General features: G+C 40.5%; 1 protein-coding gene across 1 annotated transcript in view; it reads right to left on the bottom strand.

Moving 5' to 3' along the window:
* Positions 1–658, bottom strand: part of LOC308294539 (putative RNA polymerase II nuclear localization protein SLC7A6OS) — a gene marked incomplete at both ends in the record, with an annotated part of 15,599 nt that extends 14,941 nt beyond the window's left edge. The window contains one exon of the mRNA XM_080737271.1: positions 446–658. Within this exon, the coding sequence (XP_080593397.1) occupies positions 446–658 (213 nt within the window). The remainder of the gene's footprint in view (positions 1–445) is intronic.
* Positions 659–18,818: the final 18,160 nt, after the last annotated feature.

Below are 18,818 nucleotides of genomic sequence, written 5' to 3'. Positions count from 1 at the left end.
CACTAGTTATCCTATCAGTCTCTGCTCACACACATACACCAGAAGTGGAGTTTCATTCAGGGAGGAAGAGCGTTAATACAACAGAACCAGTAAAAATGTATGATAGGAAACATATAAAACAAGCATTAGAATAAAGAAAATAATAATAAAACACAAGAGTTTCCAAAGAAATATATTTTAACAAAAAAAAAGAAATAACGCTGTCGTCCACCCCCTCACACTCCCCCCTACTTGATCGTTAGCAGTCCCTGCAACTAGTTTAACCCGGGCTATACCGCTCTGGTGGCTGCCCAAAATTAACCCGCCCCTAACGGCGTGGAGCCGTGGGAAAGAACCCATAACACTGCCTCCACATCGGTCAAGTCGCTGGGGGTTGAGACACCGGCTCGGCGCTCCCAACCAGCTCACGAGGCGCTACACATACTTTTAAAGCGTTCCGGTGTACCGTTCGATCCCGCCCTCCTTTTTCTGGCCGAATCCTATACACCACCCCCGCATCCCACACTGTTTCTACTACTACAAACGGCTCGGGGTCCCACCAAGAAGCCAGTTTCCCTTGGCCTTGTCTGTTGCGGTTCCTCACCCACACTCGCTCACCCGGTACCAACGGTGGGACACCCGCCCGTTTGTCATACATACGCTTCCTCTGCTCGGCCATACCTCCCATCCTCTGCCCTGCAGTACGATAAGCATCATTTAGTTTACGTCGATGATCATGGACCCAGTCTCCTACGGTAAGCCTATTTTGTTGAGCTTGTACTCCTAGCTCGACATCTACGGGGCGTCGCAGATGACGGCCAAACATCAAGAACGTTGGGGCATAGCCAGTGGCACTGTGAGGAGTGTTGTTATAAGCGTGAACTAGTTCGGGGAGATGCTCAGGCCATCGGCCGTGCTTGTCAGCATCCAAAGAACGTAACAGATTAAGTAAGGTTTGATTAAACCGTTCCGCGCCACCATTTCCGGCTGGATAATAGGGCGTCGTACGGCTCTTAGTAATACCATAATTATGACATAATTGCTGCATGAGGGCAGACTCGAAATTAGCCCCCCTGTCCGAGTGAAAACGAGCCGGACATCCGAACGGCTGTATTACATGGGTCCATAACGCACGAACAGTGGTCTGAGCAGTTTGGTCACGTGTCGGAATAGCCCAACTATATTTAGTGAATAAGTCAGTGGCTACAAGGATATTCTGACAAGGGTCGGCTGGCCGCCCTAACGTAAGGAAATCGATAGCCACCACTTCTAGAGGGTAGGAGACTTCAAACGGCTGTAATGGAGCCCTAGGCTCGATCCTAGTTTTCTGTAAGCCACAATTAACGCACCCCTGGTGGAAACGACGTATCTCCCCCTCCATGCCGTGCCAATAGAACCGTCGGCGGAGCTGTGCCAGAGTCCTATCCACCCCAGCGTGCGCAGCGGCCACATGCATCTCTCTCCATGTCTCCTCCTTCCTGGAATTGGGACAAACAACCTGTAAGTATTCTTCTTGGGTATAAGGGTCAGTCACATGACTGTAACACCAACGCCAGGAGACGTCACATAATTGTCAGTCCAGTACAGTAAGTGTTGGGGCACAACTGTTTGCCCCAAAACACTGCATCATGAGAAAACCAACAGGCATTCCAATGAAGAAGATTGTTGGAAGCCTTCCTACATTTCCATAGGAGATGGGGGGGAAGGAAGCACATTCCTTTCTCTCTCTCTCTCTCCTTCTCTCAACCTGCGTGATCAGCATCCTATATGACTGAATAAACATCTTCAGGTCACGAAATTGCCCTGGTGGTTAACTTAGTCTTAACATCAAAGCCTCATCACGTCAAATGACATGGACCAGAACACGGGGGGGGTGACAAACCCCTCGCGAACTCTTGAACTGGCTGACTGCGACACAAACACGGAAAAACATTGGGACTGCATTTTCTAAGACAAAGGAAAGTTTTAATGTTTTATCTGAGCGCGCGAAAAACAAGGGAGGGACCAGCCTTGTCCACTCCAAATATACTCTCTGCCCTGGCAGAAATCTAGGCTTCCTACATCCACCAGCGAAAGGAGAAGAGGTGTCCCACTGCGCGCTCCTCCGCCTGGCCGCGCGTCCGCGCTGCCATGGAGAGACACTGAACTGAGTAGAATTAAAATTGCAGAGCGTTCGCCCGGTTTGAAGCACCGCGGCATATGAACGTTTAGCTCCATTTTTGAATAGGGGGCTTAATCACATGAGCACATTACACCTTTTTAACTTCATTAGTTTGCAGCTAAACCAAGTTATTATTTTTGTCTTGCTTTCCCTGTTCAATCTATCGGTAAGCTGCAATGCAATTACATTGTCATGTGTCGCTATATGATAGGATTGTTGGCAAAACCCCTTTGCATTAGAGTAGATTGTTCCCTCACGCTATTTTCATCTCTTTGATCTGAATAGTCTAATGCACTATACAGTAAACCCTTCCTCTTTTCTTTTACTAAAGGGACAGTCTTGGATCTATTTGTTATAACCCCAATAGCCATTCTCATACTCTGAGAACTATAGCCTACAGTAGGTCTAGTCTACATATTTTGTTTTACTCATGTGCGCCCTGAGATAGGCTATAAGCCCAATTAATTGAGCCACGGTACGCATACAGAAAGAGGCGATTGACGTGACGCTTAATATCTCAGGGCGCCACATGATTCGCTCTCTCTTTGCTTTCATCGTGCATGATATGATTTAGACACAGGTTTGGTATTAGTGCATTTCTGTGTTGTAGGCTACGGAGAATTATAACGCTTTTTGAATTTGGAGTGTACAATTCGACCGGCGCATAATGTTATGCACCGTAGCCGAATTGTCATTTATCGCCAGTCAGCCAACTGTGCTATAACTTTAACACTTCAGCTTCAGCGGGCTATTCAAATATCTTCCGTACCACGGAAGATAGTTGAGTAACCTATGCGCGTTACCTCCCGTTTATTTTAGTGCAGCCTTTATCTTGTTTTCATTCACGGAATGAAATGTAGTACCTAGAGATACTGTATGCACATCCCGTTTATTATTTCATAAATAAACTTCTTTCTTTGTTGTAACCTTACCACACTGTCTGGACATTTGATTGCTTTCTTCTGTTTGTTATATAACCGATGTGTTCATTGTATTTGGATTGGTATAATTAGTCAAGAACCCACGTTTCAAACAGTAAGCGTGAAGAAAAATATATATTTTTTTTGATTTTTGAAAATTAATTTTCATTTTTGAAAAAAAATATTTTTTTTTATATTACTGTATTCAATACTGTATTCATATTCAGCGTTGATACTACATATTAATGGCGACCACGAAGGGACTAAATAACGGAATCCAAATATAGAACATATTTGTTTGTGATAAATAGAAGAATATTATTTATTTTTTTCCAATTTTTGAAAATTAATTTTTCAATTTTGGAAAAAAGTATTTGTGATTATACTTTGCTATATGCATCAAGAGACAGGGCGACGTTATACGCTGGCCGTATAAACAGTGGTTCTGTCCCGGGGCATATAGCAAACTATACTAATGTCACTGACATAAGATAGGTCTACCTTTAACTGTAAAGAATTGATTTTAAGTGGAAGCTACACTATAAGTTAATGCTCATTGCTCAAGCCAGCCTGAAATCATTATCTAGGTAGGAACCCCCACTTTGGATTAAGTAATTAAACTAAAGCAGCGAACGGAGTTCCCTTTATATATGATACTATATGGCATTTCAACTGAGGAGGGATTTATGTTAAGGATTGGTCTCCCCTCTAGTGTAGAACAATTCTTAACTCAAAGCTGTGTGTGTGTGTGTGTGTGTGTGTGTGTGTGTGTGTGTGTGTGTGTGTGTGTGTGTGTGTATGCGTGTGTACTACTTGTGCGCGTGTGCGTGCGTGCATGCGTGTGTTGTGTAAAGTGCATCTCAACGGCTACAATGTCTATAGATCCATGCACACTAGTTTCTTAGAGACGCGCCATTTTGAAAGGGGGTGTGGTTTTCCACGCCTCTTCGCAAACGCAACACCCCCACCCGGGTGCGCTCTGCCTGCCCCCTGCAGACAGAGAGCCGCCTCCTCTAAAAGCCACCTCCTATTTCAGTGCTGCTGTCTCCCCCTGCTGGGTGAAACCCAGCACTACAACCCCAGAGGTATAATTGTGGGCTCGCCTATAAGGCGAGCACACTCTAGATATTGTCATTATTGTGGGCTCGCCTATAAGGCGAGCACACTTTAGATATTGTCATTATTTATCTATCAGTCAGTCAACAGTAGACGGGAACTTCGGTTCCTTTCTACTCCTACATACTTAGTGAGAAAATGAAAATAAAAACATCAATGTGTTCAGCCTACAGTGGCGACGTGTGCTATTATTTTATACAGCAATCGGCCAAATGGTGGCGCTGTAGGAAGCCTTCGAAAGTGCGATCTTTGAACAGGTATAGCTCATGCTGTGTTATACATACAGCCATGAAACCTGTATACACTTATGCGTCTCCTCATGCCGAACAACTTTTACCCTCTAACTTTTGACCTCTGACCTTTAGGTCTCCCACAATTCGGAATTATATGAAAAACAGTAAAAATCTATCTCCTCCTGGGATTTTCGCGTCAAGTGCACACAACTTTTTTCACATGAACTTTGAACCTATATCTACACAGGCTATGTGGTGAGAAGTTTGTACGTTAAATAATGATTTTTTAATAATTCAATATATATTGCGGTTTTATGCAAATTATTCTTCGGCCTCTAAATCATACATGCAAAGTTACACGTTCATGGCATTTGGCAAAGATGTGGAGGGTTAGTCAAAGTATCACTGAAACCAATTTTATTCCAATCGGCCAAAGGGGGGCGCTATACGAAGCGTCTGAAAATTCAAACTTCAAACGGGCATAAGTCATGACTTGTTTAGTTTGAAGACATGCAACTTGTTACACGCGTGCTTTGACTCAAGCGGAAGACATCTGTGTCGTTGTTAAGTAAGCTCCGCCCTTTGATTTTCCGCCATTTTGAGCAGTTTGTAAAACTGTAAACCCGCTTTTATTCTGGAATTTTCGCGTCACGTGCACAAAACTTTTTTTACGTGAACTTTGGACCGATATCTAAAGATCTGTCAGATCGGATTTCTTTAACATTGAAACATGCTTTTTTAAATAATTCAAACAATATTGCATTTTTATGCAAATTATTCCTCTGCCTCTAAAACATACATGCAAAGTCACACTTTCATGACAAAATAGTGTAGAGGGTTAGTTCAAATATCACTGAAACCAATCTTACCCCAAATGGCCAAAGGGGGGCGCTATATAATTTTGAGCAGTTTGTAAAACGCTTAAACCCGTTTTTATTCTAGGATTTTTTTTGCAATTTGCATGAAACATTCTACACGCAATCTAAGGACCTTTATCTAACATGCCTATGAAGTGCACACAAAAAAATTATAAAATAATAATAATAAATATAGCTGCAAGCAGCGATAAAGTGTCCAAAGCCAAAAACACCTCAAATCATGAACACAGCCTGGGATGTGCGTGAAATCTTGCAAGCACATTCCCAATAGGTCAAGGAACAGATACCAACCTTCTCACATTGGCCTGTTATAGCGCCACCAGCGGGTCAACTTTTGCACAACACATTTTTGGAACAAAATGGACCAATCTTTGACGTCAGTAACGTCAAAGAGAGCACTGCCTGCGATCTTGACATTTTGTGCTTTTATAGCCATTGTTTTCTGGCTTGAAGCGAGCCCACAATTGTTTCGAAGGAACAATATTTTTCTAGTTGTGGGCTCGCCTATAAGGCGAGCACACTCTAGATATTGTCATTATTGTGGGCTCGCCTATAAGGCGAGCACACTTTAGATATTGTACGGGTTTATTTATCTATCAGGCAGGCAGTCAGTAGACGGGAACTTCGGTTCCTTTCTACTCCTACATACTTAGTGAGAAAATGAAAATAAAAACATCAATGTGTTCAGTTTACAGTGGCGAAGTGTGCTATTATTTTCTATAGCAATCGGCCAAATGGTGGCGCTGTAGGAAGCCTTCGAAAGTGCAAACTTTGAACAGGTATAGCTCATGCTGTGTTTGAGGTACAGGCATGAAACCTGTATACACGTATGCGTCTCCTCATGCCGAACAACTTTTACCCTCTAACTTTTGACCTCTGACCTTTAGGTCTCCCACAATTCGGAATAATATGAAAAACAGTAAAAATCTATCTCCTCCTGGGTTTTTTTCGTTAAGCGCACGAAACCTTTTTCACATGAACTTTGGACCAATACGCTCAAACTAGTCTCGGCGGATTTCTTTTAAAGTGAAATATACATTTTTAATAATTCAATCAATATTGCGGTTTTATGCAAATTATTCTTCGGCCTCTAAATCATACATGCAAAGTTACACGTTCATGGCATTTGGCAAAGATGTGGAGGGTTAGTCAAAGTATCACTGAAACCAATTTTATTCCAATCGGCCAAAGGGGGGCGCTATACGAAGCGTTTGAAAATTCAAACTTCAAACGGGCATAAGTCATGACTCGTTTCGTTTGAAGACATGCAACTTGTTACACGCGTGCTTTGACTCGAGCGGAAGACATCTGTGTCGTTGTTAAGTAAGCTCCGCCCTTCGATTTTCCGCCATTTTGAGCAGTTTGTAAAACGCGTAAACCCGCTTTTATTCTGGAAATTTCGCTCCACGTGCACAAAACTTTTTTTACGTGAACTTTGGACCGATATCTAAAAATCAGTCAGATCGGATTTCTTTAAAATTAAAACATGCTTTTTAAAATAAATTCAATGAATATTGCAGTTTTATGCAAATTATTCTTCTGCCTCTAAATCATACATGCAAAGTAACATGTTCATGGCATTTGGCAAAGATGTAGAGTGTTAGTCCAAATAACACTAAAACCAATCTTACCCCAATTGGCCAAAGGGGGGCGCTATATCATTTTGAGCAGTTTGTGAAACGCTTAAACCCGTTAGGATTTTTTTTTTGCAATTTGCATGAAACATTCTACACACAATCTAAGGACCTTTATCTAATATGCCTATGAAGTGCACACACACAAAAAAATTATAATAATGAATATAGCTGCAAGCAGCGATAAAGTGGCCAAAGCCAAAAACACTTCAAATCTTGAACACAGCCTGCAATGTGCGTGAAATCTTGCAAGCACATTCCCAATAGGTCAAGGAACAGATACCACCCTTCTTACATTGGCCTGTTATAGCGCCACCAGCGGGTCAACTTTTGCACAACACATTTTTGGACAAAATGGACCAATCTTTGACGTCAGTAACGTCAAAGAGAGCACTGCCTGCGATCTTGACATTTTGTACTTTTATAGCTATTGTTTTCTGGCTTGAAGCGAGCCCACAATTGTTTCGAAGGAACAATATTTTTCTAGTTTATCTATCAATCAGACATATCAAGTTCTCCTCAATACTTTGTCCGCTATCAACTCCTACATACCTAGTGAGAAAATGAAAATAAAAACATCAATGTGTTCAGCTTACTGTGGCGACGTGTGCTATTACTTTTTACAGCAATCGGCCAAATGGTGGCGCTGTAGGAAGCCTTCGAAAGTGCGAACTTTGAACAGGTATAGCTCATGCTGTGTTTGAGGTACAGGCATGAAACCTGTATACACGTATGCGTCTCCTCATGCCGAACAACTTTTAGCCTCTGACTTTTGACCTCTGACCTTTAGATCTCCCACAATTTGGAATTATATGATAAACAGTAAAAATCTATCTCCTCCTGGAATTTTTGCGTTAAGCGTACAAAACTTTTTTCACATGAACTTTGAACCTATATCTACACAGGCTATGTGGTGAGAAGTTTGTACGTTAAATAAGGATTTTTTAATAATTCAATATATGTTGCGGTTTTATGCAAATTATTCTTCGGCCTCTAAATCATACATGCAAAGTTACACGTTCATGGCATTTGGCAAAGATGTGGAGGGTTAGTCAAAGTATCACTGAAACCAATTTTATTCCAATTGGCCAAAGGGGGGCGCTATACGAAGCGTCTGAAAATTCAAACTTCAAACAGGCATAAGTCATGACTCGTTTCGTTTGAAGACATGCAACTTGTTACACGCGTGCTTTGACTCAAGCGGAAGACATCTGTGTTGTTGTTAAGTAAGCTCCGCCCTTCGATTTTCCGCCATTTTGAGCAGTTTGTAAAACGCGTAAACCCGCTTTTATTCTGGAATTTTCGCGTCACGTGCACAAAACTTTTTTTACGTGAACTTTGGACCGATATCTAAAGATCTGTCAGATCGGATTTCTTTAACATTGAAACATGCTTTTTTAAATAATTCAAACAATATTGCAGTTTTATGCAAATTATTCTTCTGCCTCTAAAACATACATACAAAGTCACATTTTCATGACAAAATAGTGTAGAGGGTTAGTTCAAATATCACTGAAACCAATCTTACCCCAAATGGCCAAAGGGGGGCGCTATATAATTTTGAGCAGTTTGTAAAACGCTTAAACCCGTTTTTATTCTAGGATTTTTTTTGCAATTTGCATGAAACATTCTACACGCAATCTAAGGACCTTTATCTAACATGCCTATGAAGTGCACACAAAAAAAATATAAAATAATAATAATAAATCTAGCTGCAAGCAGCGATAAAGTGGCCAAAGCCAAAAACACCTCAAATCATGAACACAGCCTGCAATGTGCGTGAAATCTTGCAAGCACATTCCCAATAGGTCAAGGAACAGATACCACCCTTCTCACATTGGCCTGTTATAGCGCCACCAGCGGGTCAACTTTTGCATAACACATTTTTGGAACAAAATGGACCAATCTTTGACGTCAGTAACGTCAAAGTGAGCACTGCCTGCGATCTTGACATTTTGTACTTTTATAGCCATTGTTTTCTGGCTTGAAGCGAGCCCACAATTGTTTCGAAGGAACAATATTTTTCTAGTTGTGGGCTCGCCAGTACCTGGCGAGCACACTTTAGATATTGTCATTATTTATCTATCAGGCAGGCAGGCAGTCATATCAAGTATCAAAAAACTTCGGTTCCTTTCTACTCCTACATACTTAGTGAGAAAATGAAAATAAAAACATCAATGTGTTCAGTTTACAGTGGCGAAGTGTGCTATTACTTTTTACAGCAATCGGCCAAATGGTGGCGCTGTAGGAAGCCTTCGAAAGTGCGAACTTTGAACAGGTATAGCTCATGCTGTGTTTGAGGTACAGGCATGAAACCTGTATACACGTATGCGTCTCCTCATGCCGAACAACTTTTAGCCTCTGACTTTTGACCTCTGACCTTTAGATCTCCCACAATTCGGAATTATATGAAAAACAGTAAAAATCTATCTCCTCCTGGGTTTTTTTCGATACGCGCACAAAACTTTTTTCACATGAACTTTGGACCAATACGGTCAAACTAATCTCGGCGGATTTCTTTTAAAGTGAAATATAATTTTTTAATAATTCAATAAATATTGCAGTTTTATGCAAATTATTCTTCGGCCTCTAAATCATACATGCAAAGTTACACGTTCATGGCATTTGGCAAAGATGTAGAGGGTTAGTCAAGGTATCACTGAAACCAATTTTATTCCAATCGGCCAAAGGGGGGCGCTATACGAAGCGTCTGAAAATTCAAACTTCAAACGGGCATAAGTCATGACTCGTTTCGTTTGAAGACATGCAACTTGTTACACGCGTGCTTTGACTCAAGCGGAAGACATCTGTGTCGTTGTTAAGTAAGCTCCGCCCTTCGATTTTCCGCCACTTTGAGCAGTTTGTAAAACGCGTAAACCCGCTTTTATTCTGGAATTTTCGCGTCACGTGCACAAAACTTTTTTTACGTGAACTTTGGACCGATATCTAAAGATCTGTCAGATCGGATTTCTTTAACATTGAAACATGCTTTTTTAAATAATTCAAACAATATTGCATTTTTATGCAAATTATTCTTCTGCCTCTAAAACATACAAGCAAAGTCACATTTTCATGACAAAATAGTGTAGAGGGTTAGTTCAAATATCACTGAAACCAATCTTACCCCAAATGGCCAAAGGGGGGCGCTATATAATTTTGAGCAGTTTGTAAAACGCTTAAACCCGTTTTTATTCTAGGATTTTTTTTGCAATTTGCATGAAACATTCTACACGCAATCTAAGGACCTTTATCTAACATGCCTATGAAGTGCACACAAAAACATTATAAAATAATAATAATAAATATAGCTGCAAGCAGCGATAAAGTGTCCAAAGCCAAAAACACCTCAAATCATGAACACAGCCTGGGATGTGCGTGAAATCTTGCAAGCACATTCCCAATAGGTCAAGGAACAGATACCAACCTTCTCACATTGGCCTGTTATAGCGCCACCAGCGGGTCAACTTTTGCACAACACATTTTTGGAACAAAATGGACCAATCTTTGACGTCAGTAACGTCAAAGAGAGCACTGCCTGCGATCTTGACATTTTGTGCTTTTATAGCCATTGTTTTCTGGCTTGAAGCGAGCCCACAATTGTTTCGAAGGAACAATATTTTTCTAGTTGTGGGCTCGCCTATAAGGCGAGCACACTTTAGATATTGTCATTATTTATTTATCTAGTAAGTAGACGGGATTTTCGGTTCCTTTCTACTCCTACATACTTAGTGAGAAAATGAAAATAAAAACATCAATGTGTTCAGTTTACAGTGGCGAAGTGTGCTATTATTTTTTATAGCAATCGGCCAAATGGTGGCGCTGTAGGAAGCCTTCGAAAGTGCGATCTTTGAACAGGTATAGCTCATGCTGTGTTATACATACAGCCATGAAACCTGTATACACTTATGCGTCTCCTCATGCCGAACAACTTTTACCCTCTAACTTTTGACCTCTGACCTTTAGGTCTCCCACAATTCGGAATTATATGAAAAACAGTAAAAATCTATCTCCTCCTGGGTTTTTTTCGATACGCGCACGAAACTTTTTTCACATGTACTTTGGACCAATACGGTCAGATTTATCTCGGCGGATTTCTTTTAAAGTGAAATAACATTTTTTAATAATTCAATAAATATTGCGGTTTTATGCAAATTATTCTTCTGCCTCTAAATCATGCATGCAAAGTTACACGTTCATGGCATTTGGCAAAGATGTGGAGGGTTAGTCAAAGTATCACTGAAACCAATTTTATTCCAATCGGCCAAAGGGGGGCGCTATACGAAGCGTTTGAAAATTCAAACTTCAAACGGGCATAAGTCATGACTCGTTTCGTTTGAAGACATGCAACTTGTTACACGCGTGCTTTGACTCAAGCGGAAGACATCTGTGTCGTTGTTAAGTAAGCTCCGCCCTTCGATTTTCCGCCACTTTGAGCAGTTTGTAAAACGCGTAAACCCGCTTTTATTCTGGAATTTTCGCGTCACGTGCACAAAACATTTTTTTACATGAACTTTGGACCGATATCTAAAGATCTGTCAGATCGGATTTCTTTAACATTGAAACATGCTTTTTTAAATAATTCAAACAATATTGCATTTTTATGCAAATTATTCTTCTGCCTCTAAAACATACAAGCAAAGTCACATTTTCATGACAAAATAGTGTAGAGGGTTAGTTCAAATATCACTGAAACCAATCTTACCCCAAATGGCCAAAGGGGGGCGCTATATAATTTTGAGCAGTTTGTAAAACGCTTAAACCCGTTTTTATTCTAGGATTTTTTTTGCAATTTGCATGAAACATTCTACACGCAATCTAAGGACCTTTATCTAACATGCCTATGAAGTGCACACAAAAAATTATAAAATAATAATAATAAATATAGCTGCAAGCAGCGATAAAGTGTCCAAAGCCAAAAACACCTCAAATCATGAACACAGCCTGGGATGTGCGTGAAATCTTGCAAGCACATTCCCAATAGGTCAAGGAACAGATACCAACCTTCTCACATTGGCCTGTTATAGCGCCACCAGCGGGTCAACTTTTGCACAACACATTTTTGGAACAAAATGGACCAATCTTTGACGTCAGTAACGTCAAAGAGAGCACTGCCTGCGATCTTGACATTTTGTGCTTTTATAGCCATTGTTTTCCGGCTTGAAGCGAGCCCACAATTGTTTCGAAGGAACAATATTTTTCTAGTTGTGGGCTCGCCTATAAGGCGAGCACACTTTAGATATTGTCATTATTTATTTATTTATCTATCAGGCAGTCATACAGTAGACGGGAACTTCGGTTCCTTTCTACTCCTACATACTTAGTGAGAAAATGAAAATAAAAACATCAATGTGTTCAGCTTACAGTGGCGAAGTGTGCTATTATTTATTATAGCAATCGGCCAAATGGTGGCGCTGTAGGAAGCCTTCGAAAGTGCGAACTTTGAACAGGTATAGCTCATGCTGTGATTGAGGTCCAGCCATGAAACCTGTATACACTTATGCGTCTCCTCATGCCGAACAACTTTTACCCTCTAACTTTTGACCTCTGACCTTTAGGTCTCCCACAATTCGGAATTATATGAAAAACAGTAAAAATCTATCTCCTCCTGGGTTTTTTTCGATACGCGCACAAAACTTTTTTCACATGAACTTTGGACCAATACGGTCAAACTAATCTCGGCGGATTTCTTTTAAAGTGAAATATAATTTTTTAATAATTCTATCAATATTGCGGTTTTATGCAAATTATTCTTCTGCCTCTAAATCATACATGCAAAGTTACACGTTCATGGCATTTGGCAAAGATGTGGAGGGTTAGTCAAAGTATCACTGAAACCAATTTTATTCCAATCGGCCAAAGGGGGGCGCTATACGAAGCGTTTGAAAATTCAAACTTCAAACGGGCATAAGTCATGACTCGTTTCGTTTGAAGACATGCAACTTGTTACACGCGTGCTTTGACTCAAGCGGAAGACATCTGTGTCGTTGTTAAGTAAGCTCCGCCCTTCGATTTTCCGCCATTTTGAGCAGTTTGTAAAACGCGTAAACCCGCTTTTATTCTGGAATTTTCGCTCCACGTGCACAAAACTTTTTTTTACGTGAACTTTGGACCGATATCTAAAGATCTGTCAGATCGGATTTCTTTAAAATTGAAACATGCTTTTTAAAATAAATTCAATGAATATTGCAGTTTTATGCAAATTATTCTTCTGCCTCTAAATCATACATGCAAAGTAACATGTTCATGGCATTTGGCAAAGATGTAGAGTGTTAGTCCAAATATCACTAAAACCAATCTTACCCCAATTGGCCAAAGGGGGGCGCTATATCATTTTGAGCAGTTTGTGAAACACTTAAACCCGTTAGGATTTTTTTTTTGCAATTTGCATGAAACATTCTACACACAATCTAAGGACCTTTATCTAATATGCCTATGAAGTGCACACACACAAAAAAAATAATAATAATGAATATAGCTGCAAGCAGCGATAAAGTGGCCAAAGCCAAAAACACCTCAAATCATGAACACAGCCTGCAATGTGCGTGAAATCTTGCAAGCACATTCCCAATAGGTCAAGGAACAGATACCACCCTTCTTACATTGGCCTGTTATAGCGCCACCAGCGGGTCAACTTTTGCACAACACATTTTTGGAACAAAATGGACCAATCTTTGACGTCAGTAACGTCAAAGAGAGCACTGCCTGCGATCTTGACATTTTGTACTTTTATAGCCATTGTTTTCTGGCTTGAAGCGAGCCCACAATTGTTTCGAAGGAACAATATTTTTCTAGTGACAATATCTAACCGTCATATCAAGTTCTCCTCAAAACTTCGGTTCCTTTCTACTCCTACATACTTAGACAGAAAATGAAAATAAAAACATCAATGTGTTCAGCTTACAGTGGCGAAGTGTGCTATTATTTTTTACAGCAATCGGCCAAATGGTGACGCTGTAGGAAGCCTTCGAAAGTGCGAACTTTGAACAGATAGAGCTCATGCTCTGTTATACGTACAGTCATGAAACCTGTATACACCTATGCGTCTCCTCATGCCGAACAACTTTTACGCTCTGACTTTTGACCTCTGACCTTTAGATCCCCCAGAATTTTGAATTATATAAAAAACAGTAAAAATCTATCTCCTCCTGGGATTTTTGCGTTACGCGCACAAAACTTTTTTCACATGAACTTTGGACCAATACGGTCAAACTAGTCTCGGCGGATTTCTTTTAAAGTGAAATATAATTTTTTAATAATTCAATCAATATTGCGGTTTTATGCAAATTATTCTTCGGCCTCTAAATCATACATGCAAAGTTACACGTTCATGGCATTTGGCAAAGATGTGGAGGGTTAGTCAAAGTATCACTGAAACCAATTTTATTCCAATCGGCCAAAGGGGGGCGCTATAAGAAGCGTTTGAAAATTCAAACTTCAAACGGGCATAAGTCATGACTCGTTTCGTTTGAAGACATGCAACTTGTTACACGCGTGCTTTGACTCAAGCGGAAGACATCTGTGTCGTTGTTAAGTAAGCTCCGCCCTTCGATTTTCCGCCATTTTGAGCAGTTTGTAAAACGCGTAAACCCGCTTTTATTCTGGAATTTTCGCTCCACGTGCACAAAACTTTTTTTACGTGAACTTTGGACCGATATCTAAAGATCTGTCAGATCGGATTTCTTTAAAATTGAAACATGTTTTTTTAAATAAATTCAATGAATATTGCAGTTTTATGCAAATTATTCTTCTGCCTCTAAATCATACATGCAAAGTAACATGTTCATGGCATTTGGCAAAGATGTAGAGTGTTAGTCCAAATATCACTAAAACCAATCTTACCCCAATTGACCAAAGGGGGGCGCTATATCATTTTGAGCAGTTTGTGAAACGCTTAAACCCGTTAGGATTTTTTTTTTGCAATTTGCATGAAACATTCTACACACAATCTAAGGACCTTTATCTAATATGCCTATGAAGTGCACACACACAAAAAATAATAATAATAATGAATATAGCTGCAAGCAGCGATAAAGTGGCCAAAGCCAAAAACACCTCAAATCATGAACAAAGCCTGCAATGTGCGTGAAATCTTACAAGCACATTCCCAATAGGTCAAGGAACAGATACCACCCTTCTTACATTGGCCTGTTATAGCGCCACCAGCGGGTCAACTTTTGCACAACACATTTTTGGAACAAAATGGACCAATCTTTGACGTCAGTAACGTCAAAGAGAGCACTGCCTGCGATCTTGACATTTTGTACTTTTATAGCCATTGTTTTCTGGCTTGAAGCGAGCCCACAATTGTTTCGAAGGAACAATATTTTTCTAGTGACAATATCTAACCGTCATATCAAGTTCTCCTCAAAACTTCGGTTCCTTTCTACTCCTACATACTTAGTGAGAAAATGAAAATAAAAACATCAATGTGTTCAGCTTACTGTGGCGACGTGTGCTATTACTTTTTACAGCAATCGGCCAAATGGTGGCGCTGTAGGAAGCCTTCGAAAGTGCGAACTTTGAACAGGTATAGCTCATGCTCTGTTATACGTACAGCCATGAAACCTGTATACACGTATGCGTCTCCTCATGCCGAACAATTTTTACGCTCTGACTTTTGACCTCTGATCTTTAGATCCCTCAGAATTTGGAATTATATGAAAAACAGTAAAAATCTATCTCCTCCTGGGATCTTTGCGATACGCGCATGAAACTTTTTTCACATGAACTTTGGACCAATACGGTCAAACTAGTCTCGGCGGATTTCTTTTAAAGTGAAATATATTTTATTAATAATTCAATCAATGTTGCGGTTTTATGCAAATTATTCTTCGGCCTCTAAATCATACATGCAAAGTTACACGTTCATGGCATTTGGCAAAGATGTGGAGGGTTAGTCAAAGTATCACTGAAACCAATTTTATTCCAATCGGCCAAAGGGGGGCGCTATACGAAGCGTTTGAAAATTCAAACTTCAAACGGGCATAAGTCATGACTCGTTTCGTTTGAAGACATGCAACTTGTTACACGCGTGCTTTGACTCGAGCGGAAGACATCTGTGTCGTTGTTAAGTAAGCTCCGCCCCCCGATTTTCCGCCATATTGAGCAGTTTGTAAAACGCGTAAACCCGCTTTTATTCTGGAATTTTCACTCCACGTGCACAAAACTTTTTTTACGTGAACTTTGGACCGATATCTAAAGATCTGTCAGATCGGATTTCTTTAAAATTGAAACATGCTTTTTAAAATAAATTCAATGAATATTGCAGTTTTATGCAAATTATTCTTCTGCCTCTAAATCATACATGCAAAGTAACATGTTCATGGCATTTGGCAAAGATGTAGAGTGTTAGTCCAAATATCACTAAAACCAATCTTACCCCAATTGGCCAAAGGGGGGCACTATATCATTTTGAGCAGTTTGTGAAACGCTTAAACCCGTTAGGATTTATTTTTGCAATTTGCATGAAACATTCTACACACAATCTAAGGACCTTTATCTAAAGTGCACACACAAAAAAAAAATAATAATAATGAATATAGCTGCAAGCAGCGATAAAGTGGCCAAAGCCAAAAACACCTCAAATCATGACCACAGCCTGCATTGTGCGTGAAACCTTGCAAGCACATTCCCAATAGGTCAAGGAGCAGATAGCACCCTTCTTACATTGGCCTGTTATAGCGCCACCAGCGGGTCAACTTTTGCACAACACATTTTTGGAACAAAATGGACCAATCTTTGACGTCAGTAACGTCAAAGAGAGCACTGCCTGCGATCTTGACATTTTGTACTTTTATAGCCATTGTTTTCTGGCTTGAAGCGAGCCCACAATTGTTTCGAAGGAACAATATTTTTCTAGTTGTGGGCTCGCCTATAAGGCGAGCACACTTTAGATATTGTCATTATTAGTGTGGTTGCCCTTACAGGGCAACACACTATAGTTCTAGGGAAACTTTATTCTTTCTAGGGTAACCAAAAGTTTGACGGCTTTCTTCGCCCACAGTTTTTGCGCCACACATTCGCGCCATATGTCAAATCGACCGGCTTCATCGGGAATCGTGTGCTATGATTTTGCTAAGAGAAAAATTGTATAGTTTAATTGATATTAATTTATTAGTGAATTAATTTTCCCCATTGACTTATAATGGGAATCGCAAAAACTCACATTCATGTATTTTTCTCTCGCAAACCATAGGGGCTACAGTTTCAAAACTTGGAGAGGAGATTCATAATAATTGTAAGAATTAATAAAAAAATAATTACATCAGTCGGCCACATGGTGGCGCTATAACACCCCACTTTACGTTTTGCCCTATAACTCTTGAACCGTAGGTCGGAAAATTAAAATTCCTTTTTCCCTGGATTCCTTGGGTCATGACGCATCTCCTCATATAGGCCACGCCCATTTGCGTCAGGATAGATTTTCCGCCATTTTGAATTTTCTTCAAAACACACTTTTTGCTCCTTTTCCTACATATTTTCTCCAAATGTCACAAAAATCGGTACACATGATCTATGGACTCATGCGATAAACAAAGTCAAGCGATATGTTGATAGTCCGTACCGTTTGTCCGTAACACGGTTCCAAAGTTAGCGGGAGGGGCCCGTTTTGCAATAAATAGCCATAAATCACAAACGAAACATACAGTCAACGCCAAATTTTAACCACAAGTGCCGGGTGGTATACTGAACGAATCCCCAAAAACATTTCCACTTCGACCCATAGGGGGCGCCACAACCATGCAAAACGTAACCTTTTCGGTCCAAAACGCGTTTTTCAGGGGGAACGTCCCTCTCAAAACGAAACACAAAGGATCTCGGGAGCGACAGGACAACGTAATTGCTTGGCGAATCATGTGGGAGGAGCCTATTTCTTGAAAACAAGACGCCGTATCCTTACATCACAAACGCAGGATCCGAACAGCACCTTTTAGAATAGGCCCTGACGGTATCCGTCCCGACGTCCTCTCCCTCGGGCCCCGGCGTTTTCCTCGGGGTCCCGGAGGCGCATCCCCGCCGCTCGCGCCGGGGCGGGGCGGGCGACCACACTCGCAATTTCCCAAATTGCAAATTTTCTAGTTTCTATACTATACTAGTCATATCAAGTTCTCCTCAAAACTTCGGTTCCTTTCTACTCCTACATACTTAGTGAGAAAATGAAAATAAAAACATCAATGTGTTCAGCTTACAGTGGCGAAGTGTGCTATTATTTATTATAGCAATCGGCCAAATGGTGGCGCTGTAGGAAGCCTTCGAAAGTGCGATCTTTGAACAGGTATAGCTCATGCTGTGTTATACATACAGCCATGAAACCTGTATACACTTATGCGTCTCCTCATGCCGAACAACTTTTACCCTCTAACTTTTGACCTCTGACCTTTAGGTCTCCCACAATTCGGAATTATATGAAAAACAGTAAAAATCTATCTCCTCCTGGGATTTTCGCGTCAAGTGCACAAAACTTTTTTCACATGAACTTTGAACCTATATCTACACAGGCTATGTGGTGAGAAGTTTGTACGTTAAATAATGATTTTTTAATAATTCAATATATATTGCGGTTTTATGCAAATTATTCTTCGGCCTCTAAATCATACATGCAAAGTTACACGTTCATGGCATTTGGCAAAGATGTGGAGGGTTAGTCAAAGTATCACTGAAACCAATTTTATTCCAATCGGCCTAAGGGGGGCGCTATACGAAGCGTCTGAAAATTCAAACTTCAAACGGGCATAAGTCATGACTCGTTTCGTTTGAAGACATGCAACTTGTTACACACGTGCTTTGACTCAAGCGGAAGACATCTGTGTCGTTGTTAAGTAAGCTCCGCCGTTCAATTTTCCGCCATTTTGAGCAGTTTGTAAAACGCGTAAAACCCGCTTTTATTCTGGAATTCT

The sequence above is a fragment of the Nannobrachium achirus genome (genome assembly GCF_963921795.1).
Source record: "Nannobrachium achirus genome assembly, chromosome: 11".
Lineage (NCBI taxonomy): Eukaryota > Metazoa > Chordata > Actinopteri > Myctophiformes > Myctophidae > Nannobrachium > Nannobrachium achirus.
The sequence above is the reverse complement of the archived record's forward strand: the minus strand, read 5'-3'. Positions and strand labels throughout refer to the sequence as shown.